At 47.3% G+C, this 13,624-nt stretch overlaps 1 protein-coding gene across 1 annotated transcript in view; it reads left to right on the forward strand.

Moving 5' to 3' along the window:
* The window catches only part of LOC135904163 (uncharacterized), a 300,921-nt gene that overhangs the window by 218,620 nt on the left and 68,677 nt on the right, over positions 1-13,624 (forward strand). The window contains exon 6 of the mRNA XM_065434772.2: positions 6,373-6,694. Within this exon, the coding sequence (XP_065290844.1) occupies positions 6,373-6,694 (322 nt within the window). The remainder of the gene's footprint in view (positions 1-6,372; positions 6,695-13,624) is intronic.

Here is a 13,624-nt window from a genome sequence, read left to right on the forward strand (position 1 = left end):
CGGCTATGTTCGCACGTGGTCTGTCTGAAACATTATCCCCGTCAGCGCTCCATGCAGGTGGTGCATTTTACAAGCGTGTTCGCACGGTCGTCGATCGGTATTGAAGCATTCATCGTGACGGAAGAAAATGCCCAGACATTACTGCACCCCCGGCTTTTATAACAGCATTATCGGTCGTGACACGCCGTCGCGCACATTTCCCAGACACAAGAAGGTGCGTGAACTTTGCATACGTGCCTGTCAGCCACCACACCCAGCATGGAGACTTCTAAAAAATGGCTTCATTTGAGCGGACCACTTCGTCGACGATGCTTATGCGACCAGTCCGGCTGTGCTCAAAAGCCTTGGCATGCCGCTCAAAAGGTTCCTGTTGAGGCAATGCAATTCAAAGAGCGGGTGCTTAGTGATGCATTCGTAACTGTTAGCTGTGTTCGCCAACTTTTGTTGTTCTGGCAACAGACCCTCTCTCTTTCGGTATGCATGTAGCCGCAGCGGTGACAGCAGGAGTGCCTGTTGAAAGAAGGGAAATTACCCCTTCATTGGCTGTGCAAGAACAGATATTCTCGGCTTGTGACAGAAATTGTTTACCCTGCGGATGCATGTGTTTATCACAAAACAATATAGTCATGTTGTGTACGCTCTCGCTGCGTCTAATATTGAACGACAGCATACGAGCGCTTTTTTAATTGATCAAATATACAAAACACAGCCAGTGAATGAACGCCAGACAACAGCATACATGTGTAGTAATCTAAAATGCGCAGCACATTTATCTACATTGCCGTTTCACACGTTGCTTTTCAACCTCAAGCAAAAGATTACGGATTTCCATAGGTCTCCGCATAATCATGCGTCGGGTTTCATGACTTGGTTGTTGGTGCAGCATTTCCCTATTAAATGTCACAGCAAAAGACTTTCCTTTGTCTATGGCCACAGAATCGATGTAGCTAAGTGATCTGGTCGACGGGTCCCTAGCGCAGCCGCCTATCTCAACGAGTTCAACCAGTAAATGGCTTCTAATGGCGTGAATGTGAATGTAGCAGTAAACACAGGGCTATGAAACGGCTGGAAAATTCTGCACATGCCGTGCCTCGTCGCGTAAAAACGAAGTGTGCAGCGATCGAAAGCCGACAGCGTAGGTAAGCACAAAGCGACGAGCTACGCAACCTACGATTCAACCGTAATAGCTCCCTTTCTGCCTCAACGCGGGTCACGAAACTAGGCATTTTGCATCCTACATAACATAACTTTACAAACTGCTGCTGCAGCACTTCAAGTTTACTAGAAAAAGCAATTACCATGTTGCTGGCCCGGACTGCCTGACCGGCACGTTCAAGGCCGCCTGCTCTTCTTCGCCGCTTGACGCGGAAGGCTCGCAACCGTAAGCGGTTATATTTCTTGTTAAGATGGAACGGTCCTCGTCTGCAGACGTGTACTCATCGCTGGTAGAGACACCAGAACCCGAATCCATGCTCGCGATTGCGGCGGCGGCGCGCCTCGAATGACCGTGGTCGGCCGGCTGGCTATCCGACGGGGGTTTCGTGACGTCACGCCTTCCGACTCGCTTGGGCCGGGCGGCGTTGCGCGCGCTCACAAAAACGCCAAAAATAAGGCCATCCGCTGAAAAATGAGCGAAGTGACTACTTGTTTTCGGTGTACTCGCACACCGAGGACTCATTTTCTGTATTATCGTAAAATGTTCAGATTTTGTGTCCGTATCCCTCGACTTAAGAGAGTGGGATCAAGTAGACTCCCATCACAGAGCACTAGTGGGCTTCTAGCGACATTATGGGGTCGAATCCATTTATAACAACTTTATGTTACTGTGCCGCAAGGCGGGCAGCCTCAACCTACAAAACAAAAACATTCGCGCAGAACTCCTCCTCTCTCCCTCCCCCCCCCCCTTCTTAAGAGTTATCGAAAACATGCGAAAGCATGTGCTACTAATCGCCTGCTTTTCGTCGTCGCACGCTGCTGTGTTTGCAATAATGGCGGGAGACACCGCGAAAGTCGTATAGGAGGAGCAGAAAAACTCGGTTGCAAAGCGGCGATGTTGATGAGACCAGCAAAAGACGATGGCTTCACAATGCCCCACAGCTTCGGTGTCGGACATTGTGAAGCCGTCGTCTCACAAAGCTCAAGATGCCCGACAGCGAAGCTGTCGGGCAGCGTGAGCTTTTTTTTCTGTTGTTGCCATAGCGCTTGGTCACCATCATCATCCATTAACTCTTGTTGCTGTTGTTCCCCGCTCGTCCCAGGTGCCTCCCTGAGTTGTTGCTGTCGTTAGCTATACTGCCGCTGACGCTCCGCCTCTGTGCTATCGCTGCAAAATGACGCCACCTGCGCGGCCACGTTGCTATATAGACGGTTGCGAACCACGAAAGAGATGTGGTATTTGCGCAGCTTTGTGGGAACGGATGGGCAGCGCAGTGACTAAGATACCCTACTTTGAATCAAGAGGTCGACATGTTCGAAACTCATTGGCGCTAACTTAGGTTTACGACCATCCGATTTCTTTCTGCTTCGTTGATTTATGCATGTCGATACGACATTTCCTTTATGCTGCGGAAGCGTCACGCGTCAGCGCCGCTTTTACCTCGGTGAGTAGACGTAGAAATGCCCAGGTTTTTTTAAAACAATCTCGCAGATATCAGATGCGAAGCTGATGCCCTCTTCAGTGACTCTGTTCTTGGAGAAGGGCGATTATAAATGCCGCGTAGAAACTTTCCCCCCAAGTTTGAAGCAAGTCCGCATGTGCGGCCGCCCGTGGGATGGCCCCAACACGACGCGCGCTTCAACCTTTACTCAATGGAGTTTTTAATCCTTTGAAGCCAAAACGTTTCTACGAAATCTTGGTGAAGGAGGACGACCTCTGCGCGGAGAAACGGAGCTTAGCAAGGAAGCTTGAAGAGAAGTTCAGCACCGTGCAACGAGCGATGGAACGAAAAGTGTTAGGCCCAATGTTAAGGAGCAGCAAGACGGGGGCAAAGATTAGAGAAGGAATGGTGGTGACAGGTATCGTAGTTAACATTAGGGGCTTATCGTTGTGTCTACTACTGTAGAATTGTGTTATTTGGCGGCCTTCGGAACGTTAATTCCAAGGATAACTATCCAATACAAAAATGCCGGCCCATTGTTACTGCTCCAGCTGAGCTAGACGATGAGAATACTAGACGTCGTGTAGTACGCGCGTAGTTGATACAAAACTCTACGGGGCAGCGTGATGTCACTGTCAGAAGCTTGGGCATGCCAAATAATTTAAGGTGATGGCGCTGGTGTTGGTTATGGCGATGGTGTTGAAAAAAAAAGGCAACTAAAGGAAACCCGTTTGTTCGTGACAGGGTTTAGAAAGTTCAACGATTTTTTCACGCCTCATGGCAATTGGTCGTGAAAAACCGACTGACCGACGGAACGCTCTACTCGAGACCTATTTAGGATCCGGAGAGTAATTAAATTTTGCAAGAAGGTGGGAAGTAAGCCAGAGTGAGGCAGCAGGACGCCGTCAAAGCATCCCGCTCAACCTTCACTTTTTTCTTGTTTTGGTTGCGACTAACGTTACGGAATGTCCGTTATTCTTTGTATATACATACAAGCACTGCTCTCTTTTCTTTTTGCACGCCTTCATGTCGGGGCTGCGTTTCCCTTCTAGCAGTGAAGTTTACTTGGAAATATCGATGCTATATAAAGTATATATGCACGAAAATACTGGTGTCAACTCACCCCTCCCCAACTTCTTGTGTGACAGGTGAGAGACCCAGGTACAGAACCATTTATTCCTCACTGGTGCCCGTATAGTGACAATATCAGTTAGTGCGTTTGTAGCTTGCGCTTGTGTGTCTGCTATGCGTGTGGGCATGTTATTATCATTTGGTTTCTTATTGTTATTACTTTACTGGTGCGTTAGGGATCTCGGAATATCGGGCTCTGAAAAGTGCAAAAGTGCAACCTTACCACTTTCGTCAATGCAATAAGCTACTTAACGACAAAATATGGTTCTGTTTCCAATATCCTGTGTATTTAATCGCCCCAACGGCCACGCGTTATAGTGATGGCATGAGCTTATAAATACTCATGGAAGTCCGTTTCCTGGAGATAATGCAACAGTGACCCATATGTAATGAGCCGTCGTCATAGTCTTCAGGTTGGTCGCTTCTAGCATTGGAAAAAACAAAGTAGCACGGCCACAGTAAGAGACGATGAAACCGGAGGGATAAGAAGGCTATGAGGCCTTTATTTAGTAGCCTTTTGCGTACTAAACTTCAGGTTACTTCGACAGTTCATATATATCACTCACCCAGTAGTTCCGCTGAGAACCATACATGCAGCTTTCTTGTGCATCAGATGTCGTTGAGGTAGTACCGCGGAGGTAATTACGTTAAGAAAAAAAAAAGTACTCCATCTTTCAGCGAGCAGCTTAAGGAAGCTTGCCACCTGGATATCGCGCGAACGCAATAGTGTATTTGTCAGAACGGCATTGGCTATTGTATATGCAATCCAAATGCTCGAGTCATCGCCCGAAAACATCCAACGCCGAGGATTTGGTAGATCCATTCGCTTAAATTGGGCGACGTGGGAGTTTGCATGGAGGAATCAAAATGTCACCGTAAAGGTTACCCGGTCGGGCGAGTGGTTCGCAAGTGCAGCGAAGGCGCAGCAGCGTCTCCTTCCAGTCTTGTCGCGTCGGAAAACGGAGCGAGGAACACGGCGGCATGAACGGAAGAACACAAAAGGACTTCAACGGCCGCGCTCCTGTGTCTTGTAGTGAACGCGTCCAGCCGCGATATGGGCGAAAGGTCGCCAAAGTGTCGGTCACTTGCACTCGCTGACATTCACACAATGCCTGCGCGGCCTTCGGAGTACCGCAATGGGTCCGCGCTCTCACCGCAAAGGTACTGTACTCGCGCTAAGCGCACTGCAGTCAGAAAACACAGGTTCATTTGTTTTAATACAGTCGAGGTGATACTAGACGCTGCCGACCCTGGCAGCGGAATGCGTGGGATTTAGGCGCTCGCCAGCATTTATAACGCGGATTTGATGGCGTTATCTTTACGGTTGGGCAAATGTTCGCAATGTTTATTACGAATCTAATATTGCGCATCAACTACTCATTTGCGTATTTGAATGAAAAGAACACTGCGGTATTTTTGCATGTTCTACATCTACTAAATATTCCGTGAGAACCGAATGTTCTTTTTTTTTCTTGCTGTTCTGTGCCTACTGAGCATAGTATCGCATATCATCAAATGTGAAAAAAAAAAAAACGCCACGAAAGTTTTCGTAGAAGTGCAAAAACGATATATTCTCTCGCTCTCTCTTTGAACGCCATATTCTGGATGCGACAATTAAACTCCGGCCACAATTCGTGTCGAAATCATAATGCCACATGCATTTGTACATTAAAGCGGAGGAGAGAGGAGTGTTGCCAGCTGCGGGCGAACTTATCCCTGGTAGAGCTGGTGGCGATTGCTCCGCCCGAGCACCACTGTAAATTCGAGTCCGAAGTCCGTCACGACTTAAGCAGAGAAAGTTAACGGGGCTGGGAAGGATTTCAACCGAAACTACACGCTGCACTTCAACCGTCCCGCTTCGCCCTCCTAGCCAAGACAGACATCTCTTCATTGACACCCCAGAGCCCGAATTGACCAAACAGCAAACCATTTCACGCTAGTATTTTGCCACCGTGGTGTCGGGGTCGCCTTTGCAACTCGGGGTCGCCTTTGCTGACCCCGAGTTGTCCTGAAATACCTGCCAACCGTGGTGCCAAGTCAGCTGTTCATTTTGCCGGTCCTTGCGCATGGAGTCAACTTCAAACGGACATGAGAAGCAGGCAGCGAAACGAAACTCTACCAAAAGTGAGGACGCGACCTCTTAACGGCTCGCCTGACGTTCTCTCGATTGCTCTCGATTCGGCCAAAAATGGAGTGTCAGCGCAGGGGCGAACGAGCCGCAACAAAACAAAGCATGCCGACCACGGCTGTTACTGTCTGTGCCAAATTCTCGACTTTTCCCCTGCCAGGTTCTTCACTACTTCCTTCTTGTTCCGGTTGTCTAATCGGCCAGCTCCTGATTGGCACATACTGACTACGCAGAAGTGGCGAAGAATGCCCATGTACTCAGTGCTGCATGCCGCGTTCCACATTCCCAGTCTCTCAATTTTGTCTGTGTGTACACATACCGCGTGGCATATCCAGTGGCCCGAACTGCTGCACAGTCGCCAATACAGCAGCAGGTACAAGCCAGCAGCCAAAACCTGCTAGACGGGGGGCGAGAGGCAAAATAAAGCCTCACTTTATCCAGCCCAACGTGACGCTGTAATGACAACTGGTAGGCGACACTCCCGAGCGCCGTCGTGTAAGTCTCTTTCCCGCGCAGGTGCAGCAGCCGGAGCACCGAGACGATGCTCGACTGGCAGCAGCCCGGGTCGGCGGCCAGGCGCCAGGGTTCGAGCCGGCGCTCTGCCGCCGCGCCCAACTCGTCCGGCTCTGTCGTCCCGGGTTCGCAGCGGTCCCTGCTGAGCGACCCCGACGAAGACGAGTTCGGAGCCGCCGACGAGCCTGCCTCGCCGCCGCTGCCTCCGCCGCTCCCGCGGGCGCCGCCGCCCTACGAGCGACAGCAGCAGCAGCAGCAGCAGATGCCCGACTGCGTCATCATTTCCTCGCGGACCATGGACCGTTTCCTGCCCTCCTTCGGACAGGCAAGTGCGGCGTCCACTGACTCTAAACGCCTCGCGGTAGCTCGCTGGCTACACTCTTGAGAAAAGTTTACACCCTTTGAGTCGTATCTTGCCACACAACGACAAACGTCATCTGTCTTGTCCGCCATGGACTGCCTCTGAACATTAAACCCTTACCATTATAGACCATTACCATTATAGAACATTATAGACCATTGTCAGTTGCAACCTGTTTCACATATCGCCGACAGAAGACATCGCAGCTGAAGGCGACGAAGGGACTACTTCGGCTTATGAAGGATACGGGCTTGGACAAGCGGCTGTGACAGTGATGTCGCGTACCGCGCAAGAGTGACGGACTGTAACTGACGATGTGTTTGCTGTGTTATGTGCTCTCTCTCTCTCTTCCCATCTTTCATCCCCCCATCCCGCTCCCATGTCTAGGGTAATAATAATAATATAATATATGGGGTTTTACGTGCCAAAACCACTTTCTGATTATGAGGCACGCCGTAGTGGGGGACTCCGGAAATTTTGACCACCTGGGGTTCTTTAACGTGCACCTAAATCTAAGTACACGGGTGTTTTCGCATTTCGCCCCCATCAATATGCGGCCGCCGTGGCCGGGATTCGATCCCGCGACCTCGTGCTCAGCAGCCTAACACCATAGCCACTGAGCAACCACGGCGGGTTCATGTGTAGGGTAGCAAACCGGTTAGGCTAAACTGGTTAACCTCCCTGCCTTCCTTCTCCACTTTTTCCTTCCTTCTTTGTCTTGTCCGCATGTCCTTTCTTTAACGCTGTGAGCCTGGTACTTCCCAGTAACGAACGGCACGCACTTTATCAGCATCACACGGCATTCTCGACAGGAAAGTAGCGGGCGCGGCGTTTTCAAGAAAGGAAACGCAAGCAAGGCAGATGACGATTATTGTTCTGTGGCAGATATACACCCCAAAGGGTGTAAACTTTTTTTTTAGAGTTTACGAAGTTACGTTGCTGAGCTCGGGGTTGTGAATTGGCCGGTGGGGACGCTTTCCGATGGGGGCATTTTTGCATATGCCTCCCTTGTACAGTGCATTACGTGCAAGGTTAAAAAAAAGAAACGAGGCAGTCAAAAACAATCCGGAGTTAGCAGTAAGGCGTGCCACATTATCACCTGGTGGTTTTTGCATTAAGTATATTTTCACGTTTTCGCACAGTTATGATTAGAACTGGCAAGTAATGCCCGAAAACTTGATGTTGCACTTTCTGCAAGATGCTACCTCTTTGCGAAATTTGAGCGTGCAAATCTGGAAAGGTTAATATCTGTCTGGAATAGGTCATTCACAATTAACGTGTTGATTGAGATGACGGTGGGCTTGAGATTGAGATAGTGTTAGGGACTCAGCCTGACCAGCCGCACCTGACAGCCACGAGCACACATAATGTTATGTTGGCCTTGATATTATTTCTCTTGATCGGGATCCTTCAATAACATAATGACACCCATAGCCACTTCAATGGCTACTCCACTTTATGCATTACAAATGGTCCGCGTTCGAGCTGGGCCTCCTGATTATGGAATATGTCGAGGGATCAAATACATGAATAATAACTGCATTGCCATTGCCAAAGATGCTGCGAACGAATTTGAACGCTACGCACTGTGAAGACAAGTAAAATATGTATTTTTTGATGAACGAATATATTCGTTTGTCCCGAAAATTGTTCCTGGAATAACTGATATCAATGCTTTCATGTTTTTGCCTATGTAATAAGTAAAGAAAATATCACAAGAACTTTAGAACTATATCAGTTCGAAACCAGCAAAACAATGCGTGCCGTTGATAGGAAAAATGTAAAGGCCATGAAATGAACAAGTTGAGGACAAATATTTTAATGAAACTTTATCATTCAAGAACCTTGTTTACAATTTTGTACGAATGCAACGGCCAGGGAAAAATATCTGGGATGCTGTTCCTTGTTATTAATTATTATTTAAAGGTACATCACAGGCTCCGGTTGGAGCATTGTGTGATGGGGGATTATACAATAAAATAGGTTATGAGCATGAACAAGAATAAAGAAAAGTAACAGTAAGGAAAACAAAAGAATGCATCATTACACAGTCTCAGTTCGTAAAATATGCATACAAGAGCTTGCGGAAAAGTTCGCGGCTATTGATTGAAACAATGGCATCTGGAAGGTCGTTCCAAAGTGCGATGACTTGGGGCAAAGCCGAAGAATAGAAAGCTTTAGTATTACCAAATATGTGTTTGATGCTGAGGTGATTATGAAAGCACCTGGATGTGCATAATAGTTTTTCCAGTAGGAGTGGGAATGGCGTTACGCTGTGAATATGTTTGTGTGTTAATCATAAAAGAGCAAGAGAACGACGAAAACTTAACGTCTGGAGTGGTACGTCTAGCCTAATTTTTGTTATACTGGAATGGCGGTTATAGGTACATGAAACGAATCCAGCGGCTCTATTTTGTACGGCTTCCAGCATTGAAATTAAATACTCTTCATGAGGCGACCAGATGGATGAAGCAAATTCAAGTTGTGGGCGGAGGGAAGGTTAAATGTGCCCATTTCCGTGTATGACCTGAGCAATGACGCAAATTTCGACGTAAGTAACCCATCGTTTTGACGCCTTAGCACATATGTTCGCGATATGCAATTTCCATGAAAGGTCGGATGTAAGATGCAAGCCTAAGTATCTATACGACACCGCACGGGGCAATGAAACGTTCTTCATAGAACACGTGAATTTAGAAAGTGACTGTTTATGACTAAAGGAAATTGTTTTGCTTTATTCGAGTTCAAAGTCATAAGCCAGTTATCACAGCAGGCATAAACAAGGCTAAGGTCCTTGTGGAGGATCAACTACTCATTACTTTCAATAGTGCGGTATACGATGCAGTCGTCAGCAAATACTCGCATGCAAGAGGAGATGATAGAAGGTAGGTCATTATTATAAATTTAAAAAAAACAAAGGGCCTAGCACGCTGACCTACAGAACATTGTATGTGACATAAGGAAAAGAGGAAGCAAAATTATTGACGATTGTGAACTGCTTGCGAAAAGACAGAAATTTACGAAGCCAAGATAACGTTAGTGCGTCTATTTTAAGAGAAGGTAGCTTAGCGATGAGGCGGCAGTGAGCAACGCGATCAAATGGTTTTGAGTAGTCAAAGATTAAATCATCATCATCATCATCATCATTATTATCATCATCCTGGCTACGCCCACTTCAGGGCAAAGGCCTCTCCCATACTTCTCCAACTACCCCGGTCATGTGCTGATCGTGGCCATGTTGTCCGTGCAAACTTCTTAATCTTATCCGCCCACTTAACTTTCTGCCGCCCCCTGCTACGCTTACCTTCTCCTGTTATCCAGTCCATAACCCATAATGACCATCGGTTATCTTCCCTCCTCATTACATGTCCTGCCCATGCCCATTTATTTTTCTGGATTTCAACTGAGATGTCATTAACTCGCGTTTGTTCCCTCACCCAATCTGCTCTTTTCTTATCCCTTAACGTTATACCCATCATCGTTCTTTGCATAGCTAGTTGCGTCGTCCTCAATTTGAGTAGAACCCTTTTCGTAAGCCTCCAGGTTTCTGCCTTGTAGGTGAGTACTGGTAATACACAGCTTTGATAAGCTTTTCTCTTGAGGGTTAAGGGGAACCTGCTGTTCATGATATGAGAATACATGCCAAACGCACACCAGCCCATTCTTATTCTTCTGATAATTTCAGTCTCGTGATCCGGATCCGCGGTGACAACATGTCCTAAGTAGATCTATTCCCTTATTACTTCGACTGCCTCGCTACCTATTGTAAACTGATGTTCTCTTCCGAGACTGTTAAACATTACTTTAGTTTTCCGCAGATTAATTTTTAGGCCCACCCTTGTGTTTTGCCTCTCCAGGTCAATGAGCATGCATTGCGATTGGTCCCCTGAGTTACTAAGCAAGGCAATATCATCAGCGAATCGCAAGTTACTAAGGTATTCTCCATTAACTCTTATCCCCAATTCATCCCAAACCAGGTCTCTGAATACTTCATGTAAGCACGCTGTGAATAGCATTGGAGAAATCGTATCTCCCTGCCTGACTCCTTTCTTTATTGGGATTTTGTTGCTTTCTTTATGGAGGACTACGGTGGCTGTGTAGCCGCTATAGATATCTTTCAGTATTTTTACATACGGCTCGTCTACACCCTGATTCCGTAAGGCTCCCATGACTGCTGGGGTTTCGACTGAATCAAACGCTTTCTCGTAATCAACGAAAGCTATATATAAGGGTTCGTTATATTCCGCACATTTCTCTATCACCTGATTGATAGTGTGAATATGGTCTATTGTTGAGGAGCCTTTACCGAATCCTGACGCGCGCGCTGTCAGCTGCACTCTTAGGAGCATGCGCAGAACGACCCCCCAACCAGCGTGCCGCTTTGAACGGCTGGCTGTGAATGTCGGCGAAGTTACGCGGACGCCATTTTTCTTCGCACAATGCATTGCGGATCCTATCTGGATGCGCATCATTGAGTGACCAGTGCTTTGATGCCTCTTACTTTCACTTTTACAAAAATTTGTTCTGCCACTCTTTGTTGAGGGCATATATGCATTTGTGGGATTTCAATAAACCTTAGTTGATAGTCAGCTCTGCGTTCGTCTTCCTTACCATTGTATCAACACTCAGTATTTGCGCTGCTCACCTCAAGGGCAAACTGTCACGTTTTGTCTGAGCCTGAAGTGAAATTAAATAAAATCACCCCCTCTTGCCTGCGTATAGAAGACCAGCACAAGCAGCTGAGAGCATTAGTGCTGGTAACAGTGAGAAAATAGGTGCTGATGAAGACCAGACAATTACACTACCCAGCGCTTGTTTTGGTAAAACAGGACGTTAAGAATCTTTGCACTGTTAGTATTTTACGCAGGCGCAGTATTTAATTGAGTGAAAGCTGATTTTATCTTATGCCAGCCGGACAAGCGGGATCCCCTTCGATACAGCTACGTAAGCAACTGCCTTGCTCGGGTGCCAGAACAAGCATAGGTGGTTCCGCGACAAAACTATGCGCTTTCTGACTGGGCTCTCATGTACGCCGTGGCCACCTCGGTGTGTTTTGTTGAAGACGCAAATTGTGCAAATCACGAAGAGTGCGGAAGACGAGCCCCAGTTACACAAAGTGCCAGAGTAACGGCTCGTACAGATTCTTCTGGCCGCCATTCTCAATTTGCGTATTCCTGAATTTGCTTAGTTACATTAAAATTCTTTTTAAAAATGTCATGTGGTGAAACATGCGCTTCTAAATAGCCGCATTTCCTTCTTTTCTAATGAAAGTTAACGTTAGAGGGCAAAACGTGTGTTGCGAAATGTGATCACATGAGCTGTCTGGATTTGTGAACAGCATAGCGGGCACTGTCAGTGAAAACAACCTCCAATGAACCTTTTGTTGAAGGCATCTGAAATCTGACGGAGTGTATGTGTGTTAACCCCCCACACGGTCAATGAAAGGCTATGTTCTATTCATAATCCGTTCAGCTTTTTTGTATTACTCTGAGCCTTTCAGCTTTAATATTCTTTCAAAAAGCTGCTATTGTAACTTTTATGAGGTATATGTTGACGTACCGGGAGCCTTACATTTCTTTTTAAAGACTGCTTTCAAGGCCAGTGTCCAGTACCTATCCGCATGGCGTGCCCACACTTCTTGGTCCTAGCAACAAGGAGGAGGAGGAGGAGGAGTATATTTTAATTAAGAGAAAGGAGAAGAGGTCGGCCTGGAGAGCGTGTCTCTAGCCTGCTACTCCTCACTGGGGAAAGCGGAAGTGGGAAATACGGGGAAAGGTAGGTGGCGGGTGATTTTGTTATGGAACAATATACTACGTACACGTTGTCCAATATGCGGATGCGCACTGTAGACGCAATACACACAAGAGTAATCTTGTCCACACGAAAAGTAATCTTTTGGCAAAACCTTATTGCGCAGACACATTTCGCACTGACTGCATGTCTCACGGTTTCTAGAGGCGATCGTCTAAACCCGCCTCCCTTTTAATGTTCACAAGCGATTTTATGGGACGTTAGGCGCAGTCAACACTCCTCCACGCCCCCAAAAGCTTTTCTTCCGAAAAGAGACGGGAGTTCAAGCAGTCAACAGTAGACTTGAGTGTTCTTCCTTCGGCCGCATATTGAGGGCACACACAAAGTACGTGAGCTATTGTCTCGGGAGTGTGACAGACGCTACAGTAAGAGTCCCGTGCTTGTCCAGTCTTGTGAAGGTATCGGTGGATGTATGCCACACCCAGCCGTAATCGATGAATGAGTGTTTCCTGGCCTCTCCGCGACCGAAGTGAAAGCCGGAATCGCAAACCAGCGTCAAGTCTATGGAAGCACTCCTGCCGATGTTCGCGTTTGGGGTGGTCCAAATGTCGCGCCGTAGAAGTTTTGATGTAGTTATGGAGCAAGGCGTTAATGTCATACCGGGAAAAATGAATTTTTATAATGTCTTCGTCAGTGTGCAACTTTCTTGCTTTCGCGTCAGCCTGTCCATTTCCAGCTAATCCACAATGGCTAGGAGTTCACTTCACCACGACGGTATGCCCGCAATGAGACGCCTCAGCAAGCAGAGTCATGATATCATAAACCAGAGGACTACATGCGGTTCTGTCATTGATGTAATTGCTGATGAGTTCCAGTGCTGGTTTTGAGTCACAGAACACTGCCCACTTCTCGAGGCTTTGCGGCAGTGTGCAGCGAATTGCTTCTCGAACTCCGGTCAACTCAGCAGCTGTAGACGACGTCCTTTGTCCTATCTTGAACCGTTGTGCGATCCATATTCCTGGTACCCTAGCAACAAGCTTCGCACTGAGGGCATGACACAACATACCAGTGCGACAGTGAATCTCATTGGAACTTGGTATATGACGGTATTGCTGAATAAAATGAATATAATGGATATATGTG

The sequence above is a fragment of the Dermacentor albipictus genome, chromosome 10 (assembly GCF_038994185.2).
Source record: "Dermacentor albipictus isolate Rhodes 1998 colony chromosome 10, USDA_Dalb.pri_finalv2, whole genome shotgun sequence".
In the NCBI taxonomy this organism is placed as follows: Eukaryota; Metazoa; Arthropoda; class Arachnida; order Ixodida; family Ixodidae; genus Dermacentor; species Dermacentor albipictus.